The sequence below is a fragment of the Mobula hypostoma genome, chromosome 4 (assembly GCF_963921235.1).
Source record: "Mobula hypostoma chromosome 4, sMobHyp1.1, whole genome shotgun sequence".
Taxonomy (NCBI): domain Eukaryota; kingdom Metazoa; phylum Chordata; class Chondrichthyes; order Myliobatiformes; family Myliobatidae; genus Mobula; species Mobula hypostoma.
The window spans coordinates 129,680,490-129,700,410 of NC_086100.1; the positions used below are offsets into that span (position 1 = coordinate 129,680,490).

At 38.6% G+C, this 19,921-nt stretch overlaps 1 protein-coding gene across 5 annotated transcripts in view; it reads left to right on the top strand.

Annotated features, from left to right (window-relative positions):
• Window positions 1–19,921, top strand: part of kiaa1109 (KIAA1109 ortholog) — a 439,747-nt gene that overhangs the window by 96,604 nt on the left and 323,222 nt on the right. For all 5 annotated transcript variants that reach the window (XM_063046524.1, XM_063046528.1, XM_063046526.1 and 2 more), the window contains exon 15: window positions 614–731. In XM_063046524.1, coding sequence (XP_062902594.1) covers window positions 614–731 — 118 coding nt within the window. The remainder of the gene's footprint in view (window positions 1–613; window positions 732–19,921) is intronic.

Consider the following 19,921-nt stretch of genomic DNA (forward strand, 5'->3'; position numbering starts at 1 on the left):
TTTTGGAAACACACAGTGTTTCTGAATATTTGGGCGATTCAAAAGAGTCAAAAGCTTTTAAAACAGATATTAAAAGTAGCCTAAAGTAAACTTGAAATAAAAATATTGAAACACTTTCAAATATTTTATGTCACAATCAAAATAAGTTTAAGATTTTAAATTCATGTGTCATAAATTTTACAAATGTTAATACTTAGAGCTAATTTTAAAGTCATTTTTGAAAGACATCTTAAGTTGTTGAACTCTTTACCAATGGACCTTGGAATTTCTCTTTAGTAATAAAAGTAGAGAAATTGCATGGTTCATTGGTGACTTTTGAGTAAATTTGGATACTAGGTGATGGCCAGTTAGCTGAAGTTGCATTCACAGACTGAAATCGGTGATGACTTTAATATTGGAGCACATCCCCCCGTCTCTAATTTCTGTGCTTCTGTAGATGTGATAGAAACAATACAATTGCTGTCAGTTCCATTGGACAGTGATGGCAAGTAACTACAGTTCTGCCAACATTACTCATCAATATCTCATCTGAAGCTGAATTTTGTTTTATCATACAGTTGATTCTTGAATTTTTATGCTCTGTTAATCAATGCATTCAAATTTTTCATTTTAGTTTCATCTCAATGCCACCTATCAAAGGATATGGAACATGCCTCAGGAGTGGCAATGTGAAATTGAAGTATATAAGGCAACGTATCATTTTATTTTTGCTCAGAAGAACTTCTTTACTGGTAAGCTAGTCCTGTTTTTTAAAAAATATGGAAATTGTAGTTGGATTCACTCTTGTTCACATCTGCTAGATCTGAGAGGACTCTATATCCATGACTATTTGACAAGTCACGATCAAGGGTTATGTTTAGGTGAAGAAGTTGGAAAATATTTTGCAGTTGGGGTTCAGACTTAAATTTGTTTCCAATTTAAGCATCTGGACTTTTTTTTGTATTTGGATTATAAAGGTCTACCTCAAAGCTTACTAATTTGTCAATACTGGAATCACTAGTGGATAGTGTCAGTGTTGGGTGGGTGCTGGAAATCTTGGCTTGTTTCTATTACCCATACATTCACCTCTGCATAGGTATTTATAAATTGGTGCCTTTGACTTGAACGTTTATAATTCCCGTTAGTTGCCATTTAATATCATTTTGTGGTTTTTGATGAATTTGAGCATTTAATCATTAGCAGAATTTAGGTGGACTGAAAGAGAATTTTTAAAACTATAGTGTCTATAATTTTGCTGTACATATAATTTTTGGGATAATAATATTTCTTGCTAAAAAATAATTTTTCCAGTTGCTCTTGTATTTTTTTTCATCCTTGGTGCTCAGATATCAAGCTGGGGATGAGGGATGACTGCCTTTGAGTAGAGAGACAACATTCAAATCATAGATGTCTTTTCAATCCCTGTGAAGTTTGAGATCTTCATCATTACCACTATATACCAATGTAAAAGAAATGCAATGTCGTGTACCATTAATAGAAAAAAATCCAGACAATGGCAATGATCAAGGATGTACTTACAGGTTCTCCCACTTTATGAATGCCCTGTTTAGTGACAGCCTGTGCATAAGAATGAGCATTTGGGATACTGACGGGATAAATTTGCTAGCAACTGTGGGGCTGCAGGCATTCTCCCCTACCTGCAAAGTCAGTTCGTGGCTGCATCTCCAACCTGCAAACTGTACATGTTACAAACAATTCGCAGATACGGAACCCTGCCATACATAACCTGGGGATTACTTGTATTAACTTGAAATAACTTTGAGGAATTTAATAATATAGATAGCTATGAGGTTGAAACAAATAATGTGGCTTAATCAGATGATGCATGATTATAAAATAGCCTAAGGTTATCTTCGAGCTGATAATTTCTCAGATTTTTCACTTATTAAGGCTTTACATTTAGTACATTGGTTTTTTAATTGATTTTGTGTGAAATTGCACATTTTTAACATGATGCACTGAACAATTCACAAAAATATACCACCTTAGGGCAAAGAAATGTAATATATTCTTGATGACTCGTGGAAAGCAGTGTAATTTGATAACTTATTAAGTATTTGACACCTTGACTGAGTAAGTGAACATAATTTTGAATGGCCAAAATTTCCAGGTCACTCCAAAGTGTCTGATCTCAGTGATCTGTGAAAATCTGGCCTATTGCCATGTCAGTTGAAAATTAAGTATACAGATTTGTTATGGTTAACATTTGCTCTTCTTTGCAATTTGAAATGACATTGGTTCACATTAGAAGAGGTAAAGCTTTTTCAGATTCTGGAGATGTGGCAGGGACTAAAGATTCTGTTAATGCCCAGTGTGACCATTAACATCTGAAGAATATTAATTCTCTTTATAGACCAATTTGCCAGATATAAGAAAGTGTTTGCCAGCCTTAAATAAATTATCAGTATTTATGTGACTCACTAATAAATTACCTATGATCTTGTTTTCTTCCTTGTTCCTTGTAATGCATCACCTGATAAAGCTGTTTTGAATTTCTTAATTTACTACACATTTTCTATGCCCACATTGGTTTCACTGATATCATAAGTTATCTCTTGATTTGTTGTACTTGCTGTCTTTTTATTAGTGCTTAATAATAAAAAGAGGATATTGAATAAAGAATGGTACAACTGAAGAAAGTACAGAGTGAAAATGAATATGTAGCTTATGCTGGATTGCATAAAACACCTTGCGATAGCTTGGATATTAGGTTATTAAGGGAGGTTGGTGTGAGGTAACAGGGAAAAAAAAACTTGCTATATCTTTCCTAAATTCAGGGGAAGTTCCAGATGATTGGAAAATGTCAAATGTGACGCTGGTTAGGGAGAGTGTGTGTGAATATTCCTATTAAATACAGTCTAGTCTGTTTAACTCCAGGATTGGCAAAACTCTAAGAATGATAATTGGGGAAAACATAATAGGCCTTTGGATGGCATAGATTTGTGAAAAGGCTAATCATGGTGGATTACTTTAATTGCTTTTCTTTAAAAAGGAAGTTGAGCAAGGGATTGCGAGGACACTGTCTTTTAGGATGTTAAGGAAGCCTCTAACAATGTGCAACATAAAGGCTGGATACCAGAAATGAGGTTTGTGAAATGAGAGAGCTGGTGTTAGTATGAATGGCGGAAAAAAATTACTTAAGGACAGGAAAAAAGCATGTGATGGTAAATTTTGTTGGTCAGTTTGGAGGATGATAGACAAGGGGTCTGTGCTGGGATAACTTCTTTGTCTTGATTTGTGATGCTATCATGGACCTTGAATTTGCAGTAAAAGTTCAAAGTTTGCGAGTGATACCAAAACGTGGAGGTGTGGTCAGAGAGAAGGTGATACCAGTTGATGCAGCAGGACATAAATAGGCTGACAGAATTGCAAATAGGAGGCAGATGGAGTGTGAAATGTAGTTAGCAGATTTGAGAAAGTTGAGACTGATGCAGTTCTGAAGAGTGCAAAGTAACATAGTTTATTTGGATAGATTTGAAGTTGACAGGTGATTTTTGTGATTGTCATCAGCTAAGCTTGTGTTCTTGGGCTTCAGAAGTATATATAATGAGTATAAGATAGACGAGAGCTGTTCAGGTTAGTTTATGTCCAAGGACTGGAGTCTGCAGAGCTCTGGTTTGGAGTGAGGACATGAGGAAAAACTTTCTTACAACAGATGGAGTTGATCTGAAACTTGCTGTGCAATGAGGACAGTGACGTTGGTTCCTCCGTGTTGAATACCACTTGGTAGAAGCACTGAGACAGCAAAAACTGCAGATTGCAGGGCTTTGGTACTTTTCTGGCGGGTGTGTGGGTGATGCAGAGTGCACTTAAAGCAGACAGTTAAGGAAGGTTGATTATCAACGTTTATCAGCATTAAACTATTTTTGCTTCATTCTCCAGTATTGATTCTTCTTTGAATTTAGTATAATTGTAAATTTGAATTTGTTTTTGATTCCTTAGTTTCAATTTTAACCTAAGTTAACAGTGGTAATTCTTGAACTGTTTCTGTGGAATGCCACAACTCACCATCTTCCATTTCAAGAAGCTTTCCTTTACTCCTGCTGTTTAGCTCTCTGTATTGAAAGTGTTTTGCAACATCCTGCAACTTGTCTGCAATATGTAATTTTAATTATTAGTTAATAATGGGGTACATTACCAATGGCCTACTGAAAGTCTAGCTGAATTATATCCACTGTTACCATTGACCACTCTAGAAGATTCAGAAAACTTAGTCAACAATAAATTTCACATTTGAAATGCATGCTGATGATTCAGTAATGGATTTTCCATTTCTTGCCATCTCACTTTTAATCAGGATTCTATTGTTTTTCCAATTATCGATGTTAAGCTGACAGCTCAGTTGTTACCTGAATATGATCTTAAGTAGGGGCATTGTGTTAGCTGATGGCTGATTCCTTTGTACTACTCTTATTAATAAATTGTTAAGTATGTATTTTTGCACTTGTTATCTCTTCCTTAGATTCTTCCAATGTACATGAATGCAATTCATTGCAGTATAGAGATGCTTATTCTTTTGAGTTTGGGTACTTTAGTTAAGATATCCTTTTTTTCCCCACTTGAACTGCTTTATTCCTTTCATCATCTAACATACTGGTTCCATCTCCCCGACAAACACTGAAGCAAAATAATGATTTAATTGTTCTGCCATTTGTATAATTAACTGTCCTGATGCCCTGTTATCCTAATCATCTTTTAATTGATGTGTTTGTAAATTTTTTTTTCTATTTCATTTTCTTTTATTTTCTGTTCCTAATTTATTTTCATAATTGCCCTGTCTCCTTTGTAGGTCATTAACAGCTCAAATACAAAAAAAAAGGAAACACCCTATATTTGTCCTTTTCCTATTATGTTCATCCCAAATTGGTGCATGTGGATTTTGTTTTGTAGCTTCAGCTCATCCTTGGTTCAACTGGTGCCACATTCCTACAAAAAGGAACACATTTTAACCCACACAGACTATTTAGCCACATGTTAATTCATCAGATCTATGTACTTCTAGTCCAGTTTAAATGTCGTTTGGGTAATAATCCATTGATTTTAATCCTTGGATCCTAAATTGAAAGGAATCTTAACTTGTGTTTCTTTCAACAAGGAGGTTGTTGTGGGAGGCAGAGGAACGGCTGTGGGATTGCATTGAATCGGTGGACTGGGCCATGTTCAAAGATTCATCAATGGAGCTCAGTGAATACACCCCAGTTGTCATGGATTTTATAAAAACAGTGTGGCCCCACAAAATTATTCGGAGTCTTCCACAACCAGAAGCCCTGAATGAACCGTGAGATCCGCAGTCTGCTGAGCATTCAGGTTTGGTGACCAAGTAAGATACAAGAGGTTAAGGTATGATCTGCAGAAAGCCATCTCACAGACAAAGTGGCAATTCCATACTAAACTTGAATCAATGAAGGATGCTCGATGACCAAGCAAGGGCTTGAATGCGATTACTTCTTATAAGGTGAAATCAGGTGACTACGGCTTCACTCCCAGATGAGATGAATGCCTTTTATGCTCACTTTGATTGTCAAAACATGGAGGTACCTTCATGAACTCTCACAGCACTGATGATCCTATGATTTCAGTCTCTAAGGCCGACATGAGAGCATTCTTCTGAAGGGTGAACCCACGGAAGGCAACCGGCCCAGACGGGGTACCTGGCTGAGTACAATGACCTGTGCTGATCAACTGGCTGGAGTGTTACTGATATCTTTACCCTCTTTCTTCAGAAGTCTGAGGTACCCACCTGCTTCAAGCAGGCTTCAATTATACCGGTGCCTAAGAAGAACATGGTAATGTGCCTCAATGACTATTGTCCAGTAGCACTACATCCACTGTGATGGAGTGTTTTGAGAGGCTGGTGATGAAACACATCAACTCCTGCCTGAGAAGTGATATAGATCCACTCCAATTTATCAACTATCACAACAGGTTAACAGCAGATCCCTCAACTCTGGAACATATGGACAGGGAGGATGCTCTTCATTGATTACAGGTTGACATTCGATACTATCGTTACCTGAAAAGTAATTAATAAGCTTCAAGACCTTTGCCTTGATATCTCCTTATGCAATTGGATCCTCTATTTCCTCAACTTAAGTCTCCAGTCAATTTAGATTGGCAACAACATTTCCTCCACAATCTCTATCAGCAATGGTGCACCACCAACTTAGCACCCTCCCCTACTTGCTTTACACTTATGACTGTGTGGGTAAGCATAGTTCTAATGTCATATTTAAGATTGCTGATGATGCCACTGTAGTTGGACAAATCAAAGGTGGTGACGAATCAGCCTATAGGAGGAAGATTGAAAATCTGGCTGAATGGTGTCACAACAACAGCTTCTCACTCAATGTAAGCAAGACTAAGGAACTGATTTTTGACTTCAAGGAGTAAACTGGAGGTCAGTGAGCCTGTCCTCTCAGGGTATCAGAGATAGAGAGGGTCTATCATTTCCGAGGACCTGTCCTGGGTCCACCACATGTGCAATTACGAAGAATTAGAACTTTGCCAAGATTCGGCATGACATCTAAAACTCTGACAAACTTCTGTAGATGTGTGGTGGAGAGTAAATTGGCTGGGTGCATCACACTCTGGTATGGAAACACCAATGCCCTTGAATGGAAAATCTTACAAAAAGTAGTGTTTATGGCCTAGTTCATCACAGGTAAAGCCCTCCCCACCACTGGGCACATCTACACGGACTGTTGTTGAAGGAAAGCAGCATCCATCATTAGGGATCCTTGCCACCGAGAACATGCTTTCTTCTCACTGCTGCCACCAGAAAGAAGATACAGGAATGTCAGTACTCTCACCACCAGGTTTAGGAACAGTTATTACTTCTCAACCATCAGGCTCTTGAGCCAGTGAGGATAACTCCAATCAACTTCAGTTGCCCTATCACTGAACTGTTCCCACAGCCTATGAACTCACTTCGTGGACTCTTCATCTCATGTTCTTGATATTTATTGCATATTTATTTATTATTACTATTTTTTCTTTTGTGTTTACACAGTTTGTTGCCTTTTGCACATTGGTTGTTTGTCTTTCCTGTTGGGTGTGGTCTTCCATTGATTCTGTTATGATTCTTAGAATTACTGAGTATGCCCACAGGAAAACAAAGCTCAGGCTTTTATATCGTGACATATATGGACTTTGATAATAAATTTACTATGAACTTTTAAGTTCAAAAGGACCTTCAATTTGTTTCTACTTGTGGATCACAGCAACTGGGTTTATTGCTCTCCAGGTACGATGAGGTATCTCTTCTTAGGAAGGCACAGCTGCAGTAGATTCTCTTTCCCCATAATTATTGAATCTTCTATCCTTCACACCTCGAATGATTCCTGATCACAATGCCTTCCTATATTTCCAGGTTGCTTAACTTGCAGATTTTCTCCTTGTCTTCAGAGATGGTGACTGCATCTACCTGACGGATTAGCCAAGATTTATGGAGCGGAGCACCCCCCCCCCCCCCTTTCAGCCTGTCATCAATTCCCACTACTAAGGTCCCTAACAATAACTTTTCTGCTTCCTGATGCTTTGATTTCCTGTGGGAGGTAACACATTCTGGATAAAACAGTCCAGGAAATTCTTCCCTGTTCTTGTCTCCAACGTGCATTGTAGCTCACTGAGCTAAAGAGTTTAGGGATGGAGCTTGTTCATACCGATATGGACTGTCCTGTTTGCAGGTTCTCATGTGCTACTTGTGTTCATGCATAACCAGCCATATCTTTGACTAGCTTTATTTAGTTCACTTAATTATTATCTTTATTCTATTATTTAACGAGAATCAGAGGGAAAACTTCAGTGGTGATGTTCAGATAAAAGAAGATAGCTGTGGTTGATGACGGTTAAATATTTCAGTCGCAAGGCATTGCAAAGGACTTCCTCAAGGCAATATGACCAGTCTAAATAACCTTAATTGTTTCATCAATGGCCTTCTGTCTTTTGTAGGGTCATGAAATCATCCACTGGAATGATAAGAGATGTACTCGTCCACAGTTGATATTATAGTTTTCAGATTTGGTTTGAACCGGAGTTAACTTTATATGGATAGAATACATAGATAAAGCATTGGCTGATTGGCAAACAGTGGGAATAAAGGGAGCCTTTTCTGGTTGGCTCTCGGTGACTAGTGGTGTTACACAGGGGTCTGTGTTGGGACCGCTTCTGTTTACATTATATGTCAATGATTTGGATGAAGGAATTTTGTGGTCAAGTTTATGGACGATACAAAGATATGTGGAGGGGCAGAAGGTGTAGAAATAGAGAGACTATAAAAGGACTTGGACAGATTCGGAGAATGGGCAAAGAAGTTGCAGATGAAATGCAGTGTGGGGAAGTGAATGGTTGGGCACTTTGGTAGAAGAAATAATATGCAGACTATTTTCTAAATGGAGAGAAAATTCAAAAATATGAGGTGCAAAAGGACATGGAAGTCCCCGTGCAGGAATCCGTAAAGGTTAATTTGCACATCGAGTCGGTCGTGAGGAAGACAAATGCAATGTTAGCATTCATTTCAAGAAGACTAGAATATAAAAGCAAGGATGCAATGTTGAGGCTTTTGAAAAGCACTGGCAAGGCCACGTTTGGAGTATTTTGGGTTCTTATCTAAGAAAGGATGTGCTGGAAGTGTCTGATGGCTCTGGGCCTGTATTCACTAGAATTCAGAAGAATAATGGGGGATGTCATTGAAACCTATTGAATGTTGAAAGGCCTTGATAGAGTAGCTTTGGAGAAAATGTTTTCTATGGTGGGGGAGTCTAAGACCATAACACACAGCCTCAGAACAGAGGGGCATCCATTTAGAATGGTGATGAGAAGGAATTTCTTTAGCCAGAGAGTGTTGAATCTGTGAAATTTGTTGCCATAGGTAGCTGTAGAAGCCACATCATTGAGTATATTTAAGGCAGAGGTTGATAGATTCTTGATTAGTCAGGGCATGAAGGGATATGGGAAGAAGGCAGGAGATAGGGACTGAGATGAAATGATGGAGCAGAGATGAAATTGATGAACTAAATGGTCTAATCCTGCTGAGATGAAATTGATGAACTAAATGGTCTAATCCTGCTCCTATGTTTTATGGTCTTATGGTCTCTGAAATATCCAATGATATTAGTTGAAAGTTACTTGAAAGGATGATATAATTTCATCATTGGTCAGCGTATCTGTTTTCATCATCACCATTTGCTGTTCACTCTTAACCAACAATTGCAAGAGCTCCTTGATGTTGCTCCAAACCATTGCAGCAGTGTTAAATACGTTTATACAAATGCAAGTTGGGATAGTGATATGGCCAATAGACTTGCAGTTTCAGGAAAGAATAACTGTTTGCATGTCTATGTTGATAATAGAAAAATCTACATTGCAAGAAAGCATCATACACATCAAAGGAGTAAAGCAATGCTATTAATTATATCAGGAAATGAGTCACTTTCATCTTTCAAGCAACTGAGTCTTTAAATATATTAATATTTTAGACTGTATTAACAGTTTCTTCCTGTGACACCATTATTCTGAATATATCCAATGCTATTTTGATCTAGTATTCATCATACAAAGCAATTAAGAAAACTACAGCCATTTTTCTGAACATTAACAAACTACAATATTGCTTGAATAAAGTGTCTTTGGTTACTTCAGGATAGTGCAGGAAGAGAGCCATCTAGTAGTTTAATTTGCTCAGATGCCTGAAATGGAAAGGTTAATAAATGTATTCTGATACACATTATTATGAGGATGTCACGAGAGTGAGTATGCTTTCCATCACTGAGGCTTTTAAGCGATTTTTTTTTAATTTGAAGAATACATCTGATGATGCTCTGAGCACATCATCAGTGATTCAATCTGGGGTCATCAGGTGTTTCGGGTCTCAACATCAGACAGACTCACCCAGACAACCCAGCCTTCGTTGATCAAGCTATGACTTGTGTTCAGGTAGCATGTGCTGTGGATCCCCATGGACTTGCTCTTTGCATCCAGAGCCATTTTGAGGCTTTCTCTGCTGGCTTGGTGATGTTGCTGATAGCTCTCTGCTTGCTTGTACCGGCAATGTCCAATGCAGTGAGGGCTCTGTGAAGGGACCGTCTGATGAAACTCCGGCAGCCCAGTTCAACGGGCATATACTTTGCCTCCCATTCATGCCTCCGACAGTTGCTGACTAGTTCTTTGTTTCTGGCAAGCTTCCTCTCATGGGCCTCGTCGAGACGCTCCTCCCTCTGCACTGTCAGCTCCAGCAAGGTGATGTGTTTTGCTGTCTCTGAGACCACGAGGATGTCTGGTCTCAAGGTGGTCTTGATGATGTGCTGTGGGAACTTTAGTTGTTTCTCCAGGCTAGTTGTCAGTAGATTCCAGGATCCCCGTGGGTGGCTTTACTCTTGCTTCTGGTTGCTCTTCTGCTCTCACAAAGGTGATAGTTTGATTGCAGGATTGAGCTTATTTGGTGTTACAGATTTTTAAGAAGATTGCTTCCGTGAGGGTCTTCAATACCTGGTCATGTCTCCAGTGGTATCGGCCTTCTCTAAGAGCTTTCGTGGAGCAGCTCAAGATGTGCTCAAAGGTTCCTCTCCTGGAACACATGAAAGAGTCTGGAGCGTCAACCTTCCCCAGCTGTGCTGGTTGGATGGACTGGGCAAGATGTAATGTACCACCTGGACAAGGAACCTGATTCAATGTGTCTTTGCTCGCCATTGATCAGTCAATGTCACTCTACTTTCCGTGCCTGCTCCACCTGGTCCATGTTCCTTGCTGCTTCATGCCCACTTTGGTGTTACACGGCTGCTCTCACTTCCTCCTGGATAAGCTTACGCTTTTCTCTCCCATTATCCATGTCGTACATACGGACTGGGAAGCTTTCCAGGCCAGCTCTTCCTCAGTCACCATTCCCACCAGGACATAGAGGCACAGCCGTGATTCAGCCTGCTGCATGGCCTCTTCCGCTCTCCACTTTCTCCCGGTCTTCATAATGTTCCCTGCCTGAGCCACCTTTGGGTCACTGGACTTCTTATACTGCATCACCTCTCTTCCTCTTGTCACCTTGAACTCTTCACCCAAGGATTTCAAGGGCAGCCACAGCTTTGTGTTCTTTCCATAGAGGGTGATGCTCCTAAGAGCCCTGGGCAATTCCAGCCACCTCTGGCGAAAACTGCTGACCTTTCTCTCTAGGTTCTCAACAGTAGAAATTGAAACTCCGTATACCAGCGATGGGGAAAGAATCCTCGGTAGGCTGCTGTGCTGGTATATCCGTGCCTTGAACTTGTCAGGTAGTCCTGACCTGGCTGGTTTCAACCAGCCCTCCAGCTCCTGACAGGTTATCTGGATTGATAGTGTGTCTTTCAGGTTGTAGTAGAGCACCTTGCCAAGGCTGTTCACTGGCATTTCAGAGATGGTTGGAAGCAGAATCTGTCGGTGCCTCTGCCCTTCCTCAACACCAATGACCTTCATTTTGTGGCCTTGAACCTCATCCGTGGCCAGTCGATGAGCTTCTCCATCCTTTGCAGAATCCCCCTAGTTCCAGCTGCGGGCTCTATGGTGACTGTCAGGTCATTGATGAAAGCTCTAATTGGTGGTTGCCATACACCAGACTTGGAGCAGGGGTCGTGGTACTCTGGTTCGGCAGACTTTGAAATCATATTCATTGCAAGGGCAAGATGGTCATAGAGATGACAGAGGCTGTGATGGTTCCGATCTACAGCCTGTCCCACTCCTTTGTAGCTTGGTCTGATGAGACTCTCATTCTGAAATGGTTATAATAAACCATGCTTGTCCATGGTTGTCTGCAGCAGCTTGTGGGGGATTAATCCATGGGCATTGACCATTCAAGCCAGAGTACTGCCAGGTCTCCTCTATTCTTCTGCACCTCTCAAATGAGTTGGGCCACCATTCCTTTTGCATAGATATATTGATGTAGCCATTGTTGGAGAGGGAAGCTGTCAGCTGCCTTGTGACAATGCTGAAAAAGTTCTTTCCTTTGACCCTGAGCAAGGAGATGTTCCTGAACCTGTCGAAGTTTGTGGAGTCTTCTTTCTTTGGGATCTCCACTGCTTAGCTGCTTTCCTCTCCTCCAAATGACTCTCAGTATCCTCCAGTCATTAAGCAATCAGGACAGTGCTTATAGACTTTGTATAGGACTTCACTCGGTCCAGTTGCAGAGCTGGACCTTGACCTCCTCACCACATCTTTCAGTTCTTTCAGGAGTGGTTCCCTGCTTTCAAATTCAGTGCTGTGTGGAGGTGGATCTATTAAGATGCTACAGTGACTCAGATCTCTTCCTTTGGCGTCACTGTAAGTGGTCTAGATATGTAGGTCTAGTTTCTCCTTGGAGCACACCAAGGTCCCATTTAGCACCTGCCCCAGTAGTTGTTTGGTGACCTCTTGGCTCTCTCCTTGTGGCATCTTCTATACCACTCCACTCAGCTCTGCACATGGTCATAAGTCTTTCCTGAGGATGCTATGCAGCTCTGCCAGAGGTAGTTTTGCTGCTCCTCACTGACTTTCCTGTATCGGCTTTTCAGGGACTTCAACTCCTGTCGGATTTTGTAGTTCTTGCCCACGCTCTGGTTCATAGTGTATTGTGTTCAGGCTGGCTTCTGTTCCACTACACCAAACAGTTCTTCAGCAAAGTTGACTATGATTGTTGTCATTGCCTGCAGTCGTCTTTTGGCATCTCCCTTTGTTATCACGTACAACATCCTTTCAATATCCTAATCAAACTGCCCCCAGACTCATTTCGCAGGCCTATGGCCACTTTATTCGAACCTTCTGAGATCTTCTTCCTGTATGGGTTTACTGCAGTGCATGGAGGTTTTGGGGACCGTGGGGTGACTCTGGGCCTGCTTCCTCCTGCATCTCACCAGGTGGTCTTCCTGTGCAACGTGTTGCAGCTTCTCCCACTGGACATCTCATCTGGGACTGATGAACCTTCAAGGCTTGGTTGTTCTTGCAGATCTTCCCACAGATGCATCAGTATCAGTTTTCCTTTTCCATGGTTCGTTAACCATGGATCAGTCAGGTTGGGGTGCTCATCCTTCCCACCTCCCACCCCCCTCGGGCTTTTAACATCTCTGCATTATAATGATGCAGTTCAGATTGTTATTTGTACTTCACCATGAGCCACAATAGGCTGCTTTATGTTTACTTTGCAACTTGCTCTGATTATATCTCTTACTTGCTAGTTTTCAGCACAAGTCTTTATCGGGATGTGTCAGTAAAATAAATTATAAAGCAAAATTTCAAATGCAGTTTATAAATAAATTTCAAATTAAGCACAAGATGTACCTAGAAATTCTAGGGACTAACGAATGGGAATTTAGCATTGGGACAATGAATCTGTTCTGCTGTTCGTTGAGACTTTGACTGATGTGTTACCAAGCTCTATGTAATAATGAGTAACATGGTTGTACCTCAGCCTACCTGTTGCAGGTGCATCTGGCCATAACTGCACAGGTAGTGGTGGGCACTGCAGTCTGTGAGGTTGGAGGGGAGAAACAAAATTCTATTTTCACAAACAAAATTCTCTTTTCATTTTGAGAATAGTGTAGTAATATGTAGCACCACTGTTGCACTAAATAGGATAGGCTTAGAACGTGTTTGGCAGATCAAAGTGTGTACAGATCATGAGGCAGCCTGCTATATCCCTTCCTCTCCCATTACAATTACTCATTGCTCTCGTGTTGAGTGCAGAATGACATGCTGAGAAACAATAGGCATATCTTAAAATGAGGTGCCAGTGGTAAGAAACTGTAGCATGAGACAAGTGCCTTAAAGAGCTAAACAACCAATAGATCCGATCACATCTTCACAATCCCATCACATCATCTTGTAGTGGTGCTGGGCAATAAACAGGATTAAGGGACTCAATCTTACTACCTCAAGAATGGGCCCATAGACGAGGCTGAAACTTTCACAACTATCTTCATCCAGAAGTGTTTAGTGTATGATCCAATGTGACTTCCGATTATGATCCTCACTGACACAGAAGCTAGTGCTCAGCAAATTTGGTTCACTCTTTGTGATATCTGTGGAACTTGACAACACCTTGGTCGTAATGCGAATATATATACTTTATCCAAGTTTCTCTCTTTTTTCCCAGCTTTTGTTTCCTTTGACTTTCAGGGCTATTTACTGACACCGTCTACACCCCACCCCCTCCACCCATCATAAACAATTTTGCCTTTTCCTTCTGATTCTGTTGTGAAGTTGGCTTGGGAATGCAGCCAACATAATTAAAGTCCCCTCCCATCCCAGGCATTCTCTCTTCACTCTCCTTCTATCACGTAGAAGCTTGAGAACACATACCACCAGGCTCAAGAGAAGCTTCTATCTCATTCTTATCAGACTCTTGAATAGACATGAACTGATCTGTTTGTCTACCTTGTCATGACCCTTGTACCTTGTATGTCAACCCACACTGTACTTTCTCTATGATGATAACACTATATTCTCCCACTGATCTTCTTTCATACTTGCATATGGAATAATCTGCCTGGATGGCATGCAGAGTTTTTTTTTACTGTAACTGGTGCAAGTGACAATAACCCAGTTACCAATTACCAATCATCTTCCTGGGGTTAAGTTAGCTTAAATACTCTCCAATGGTATCAGTCAACAACCTACAGGGTTATTGATCCCACCTTGTAATCCTTGTACAGCTCTTACCACCTGCAGAACTGTTCAGTATTCCAAGAATTTAAAGCCTTCGATTTTCAATCATCTCTTCGGTCGTGTACTCGTTTGCACTATCCTCCTCGTTCTGGACTTGCTTGAAATTGTAACCTTCGACAGTCCATTTTCTTTTAACACCTCCCCCTCAGTTAAAAAAGACCCTTCCATGCTGGTATTTTCAGCTGCTCAGTGACATCTTTAACCCTGACATCTGGGAGGCAAAATACTCTATTCTGAGATGGTCATCCTTTTCAGCAGATAAGTACCTATTTTCCTTTCTTGCCTACTTAATTATCTCTTAATGACACACTCCTGTACACCCTGGGAAAGGTTTCATTGCTAATGTAATTATCTTTCTGTAGAAGCAGTGTTTAGGTTATGGTTAGAGATAATGGGTGCTTTGGAATGTGAGCTGGGTCTTTTGTTCGGCGGGAGATGGAGAGCGAAGATGCTGGAGAGAACTGGTTATAGGATACAATCCATTGGGGAGATCATGATTCGGTGGAGCCAGCCGCCGAGATTGACTGAAGATTGGTGAATTGAGCTCCAACTGGTGCACATTTGACTGTTTAATTATAATGGGCCCTTTTTGTTCTTTCTTTCTTTACTAACCCTTTAGTTGAGATTCATAAATATAATTTCTTTAATTGTATGCAGTATGTTGTCTGTTGTTTCTTAGCACTGAGTTGGAACAGGGTAGCGAATTACACAGCATCCACAGAAACTGAGGTTTGGGGTGGGAGAACCATCTCAATCTCACGGGTTTGGCAGGGTGCGTCTTCCGTAGACTTACGCAGCCAAGGAAACCAGCAGGGTTTCATGCACTTCTCTGTACATCTGAGTCAACCATACTCCAATGGGTTTTACTTTGGCTCACTGTTCCCTCTAAGCTGAGCAGGTGCATGGCTGCTTGTTCCCACACACAGAGTGCAGTCATATACTTATGTTGAAAAGGAGGAAAATACAATTGAATTTTGTTCTGCAGTTCTTCCAGGTAGTTTTCAATAAGACTCAGACTCTCTGATATCCTTCCTCACTCTCAAGCCCAAGCAGCAGTTGAAACATTTTTAAAGTATTCCATAGGATGAATGCTCATATTATTTTTGTACAAGAAACTCATGTCCGGAAAGAGGATAATCAACGTTTCTTTAGATTTTGGAGGGACAACAGTATCGTGCGAATTCACAAGCTAAAGTAAAAGGCGTTTTTATATTTATAGATTTGTCAATTTCATTTACGCACTATGAGACGATTTCAGATTCTAATGGCAGATTTTTGTTGATTACTGGCTTGCTATTTAACAAAAAAGTTGCTACGTTCAATGTTTATGCCCCAAATGTTGACTGTCGTGATTTTTTTAAGAATCTCCTCACATCTCTTCCCAATTTAAATGACTATATGCTGATTATGGGTGGTGATTTTAATTGTTGTTTAAGTCCTTTGATAGATAGATCCAAGTTTAATCAAGCACTTCCAAATAAATCGGCTACCCTTATTAACTCTTTTATGATCGACTCTGGAATCTCAGAAATTTAGAGATTCTTGTATCCGAATGACAAAGAGTTCTCTTTACATCAGCACTATTCAAGAATTGACTACTTTCTTATTGACTCTCGATTAATTCCTTTTGCTACGGGTTGTGAATATGATTCTATTGCTGTTTCTGACCATGCACCGTTGAAATTATATATTAACTTGAGGGATATATCTACTAATTCTAGACAATGGTGATTTAATATCTCTTTGCTTCAAGATTCAGATTTCATTAGGTTTATTGATGAACAGATTAAGTTTTTCTTTACAACGAATTCCACGGATGATATTTCCATTGGGATCCTCTGGGATACTTTTAAAGCATATATTCGTGGACAAATTATTTCATACACTGCTGGACCAAAAAAGTGAACTAATAAGGAAATACTTAAACTGGTTGACAAGATTAAAGAAGTTGATAAGAAATATTCTATAGCTCCTAATCAAGAACTTTATAAACAGAGAGTTGAACTTCAAATGGAACATAACCTATTATCATCTTCAATTGAAAGACAGTTAATCAAAAATAAGAGTCAATTTTATATACATGGTGATAAAACTGGGAAAATTTTAGCTAATCAATTGAAATCGGCCTCGGTTAAACGACAGATTCTTAAAATTCGTAAACAAGATGGCACTTTGACAGTTCACCATGACGAGATTAATAAATCCTTTCAAGAATTTTATACCTCCCTTTATCAATGAGAATTTCCTGATGACTCCACTATAGTGCATGAATTAAATTTTAAGAAATTGAATATTCCAAAATTATCATCTAATGAACGTTCAAAACTAGATGTACCTATTACAGTAGAGGAAATAAAAAATGCTATTTTTTCAATGAATTCAGGTAAAGCACCTGGTCCAGATGGATTTACAGTAGAATTTTTAAAAATTTTCTCAACTACACTAACTCCTTGGCTATGTAGTGTTTTTAGGGATGCAGTTTCAATAGGTAAATTACCACAATCTTTCTATCGAGCTTCTATTTCCCTAATTCTTAAAAAAGATAAGGATCCTACTGAATGTGCATCTTATAGGCCTATATCTCTGCTGAATGTCGATTCTAAGATTTTTTCTAAAATATTCACAATGAGATTGGAGAATGTATTACCCCAAATTATTTCTGCTGATCAAACTGGATTTATTAAAAACCGTTACTCTTTTTTTAATATTAGGAGATTAATGAATATCCTTTATACACCTTCACCCAAAATTCCTGAATGTGTCATTTCATTGGATGCTGAAAAAGCTTTTGATAGATTTGAATGGGTATATTTATTCAATACCCTTGAGAAATTTAATTTTAGTCCGATATTCATTTCCTGGATTAAACTGATATATTTTACCCCTTTGGCCTCGGTATTTACTAACAACCAAAGATCCCCTTTTTTTCATTTATTCCGTGGTACTGGGCAGGGTTGCCCTCTTAGTCCATTACTATTTGATATTGCTTTGGAACCGCTAGCTATTGCCATTCATGACTCCCCTAATATATTTGGTATTACCCGTGGAAATGAGACTCCTAAATTATCACTATATGCAGATGATCTACTATTATATATTTCTAACCCAGGAAAATCTATTCCGGCAGTATTAACTTTGCTTGCTCAGTTTAGTAGCTTCTCTGGTTATAAACTGAACCTAAGTAAGAGTGAACTCTTTCCATTAAATATGCAGGTTCCTATTTTTAGAAATTCTCCATTTAGACTGATTACTGATTATTTTACTTATTTGGGAGTTAAGATTACTAAGAAACATAAGGATCTACTCAACTTCAACCTTTTACCATTAATTAATCAGGTTAGACAACTAATTACTAAATGGTCCCCTTTGTCTCTATCATTGATTGGCCGTATTAATGCTTTTAAAATAATTATTTTACCCAAATTTTTATATTTATTTCAAGCGATACCGATTTTTATTCCTAAATCTTTTTTTGATACTATTGACTCTAAAATTTCTTCTTGTATATGGCAAAATAGAAATCCCAGATTAAGTAAAAAATACTTACAGAAATCTAAGAAAGAGGGTGGCTTGGCATTGCCTGTCCTAAGATTTTACTACTGGGCAATTAATATCCGATACTTAATATTTTGGACACAAGATTGGAATATAACTCCAAGCCCACATTGGGTAAATCTTGAAGGCCATTCTGTACAAGGGTTTTCTTTAGCCTCTATTTTAGGAACTTCATTGCCTTTTGCACTATCTAAATTGAATAAACAAATTTTCAACCCTATGGTTAAACATACATTGCAAATATGGTTTCAATTTCGTAAATTTTTTGACCTGAATGAATTTATGTTATCAAGTCCTATTATATCTAATTTTTTTTTTCCAACCCTCGGTAATGGACCAAGCCTTTTTGATATGGAAAATGAAAGGCATAATATGTTTTCGTGATTTATTTTTGGATAACTGCTTTATGTCTTTTGAGCAGTTATCTGAGAAATTTGATTTGCCTAGATCCCATTTTTTTAGATACTTACAAATAAGAAATTTTTTAAATATTACGTTGCCTACCTTTCCAACTTCAAATCCTTCAGGCATTCTTGATAAAATTTTAGGTTTTAATCCTTTGCAGAAGGGATCAATAGCAATAATTTATGATATAATTATGAAATTACAGCCAGATATATCTGATAAAATTAAAAATGAATGGGAAAGGGAACTTCAACTTTCCCTACCTACAGAGAAATGGGATAAAATTTTTCAATTAGTTAGTACTTCTTCTATATGTGCTAAACATACTTTAATACAATTTAAAGTAGTACACAGAGCTCATATGTCCAAAGATAAACTAGCTCATTTTTATTCCTATATAAACCCTGCTTGTGACAGATGTCACTTTGAAGTGGCTTCTTTAACTCATATGTTTTGGTCCTGTCCTCTTTTGGAAAAATATTGGAAAGACATTTTTGATATTATTTTAACAGTTCTATGCTTTGATTTAAAACCCCATCCTATTACGGCAATCTTTGGATTGTCAATGGTAGAACATAGATCTTTATCTTCTTCAGCCTCTCGAATGATAGTTTTTGTTACTTTAATGGCGAGAAGATCTATTTTGTTGAACTGGAAGGAAATTAATCCTCCAACTACTTTCCAATGGTTTTCTCAAACCATATTAAGTTTAAATTTAGAAAAAATTAGAAGTGATATTTTTGACCCTTCGGTTAAATTTGAAGATACCTGGAAACCTTCTATGCAACATTTTCATATGATGTAATCTGACCTTTCCGAATCTTTTTTTAAAAATTATATGATGAGAGGAGCGGAGTTAATGACATTATGGATCATGTCTGATACAAGTTGTTGGTCTAGCCCTGTTTTGTCTTTTTTTTGGGTTTTTTTTCCTCTTTTTCTTTTGGGTTTTTTTTGTTTATATATATTTTTTTTCTTTTTGTTTCTTTGTTAATGTTTAATCTCATTATGAGTTTGGAAGTCTTTTATTTCTATGTTACTTAAAATTCATTTTATATATGCTGATGAACATTTTTCCAATCTCTTTGTACCAACTTTGTTATTGACTTTATAATTTTGAAAAATTAATAAAAAGATTTAAAAAGAAAAAGAAACATTTCAACATTTCCTTTTGCAACATTATTTTTTTCAAAGAATCAGTTACCTTTTGAAGTGAAAACAGTTTTTCCAGGGCCTTGCAGAGACTTGTTCAACTGGTTCAAATGATGAAAAATGTCTGCTCAGTAGGCTAGTTTCTGCAGCC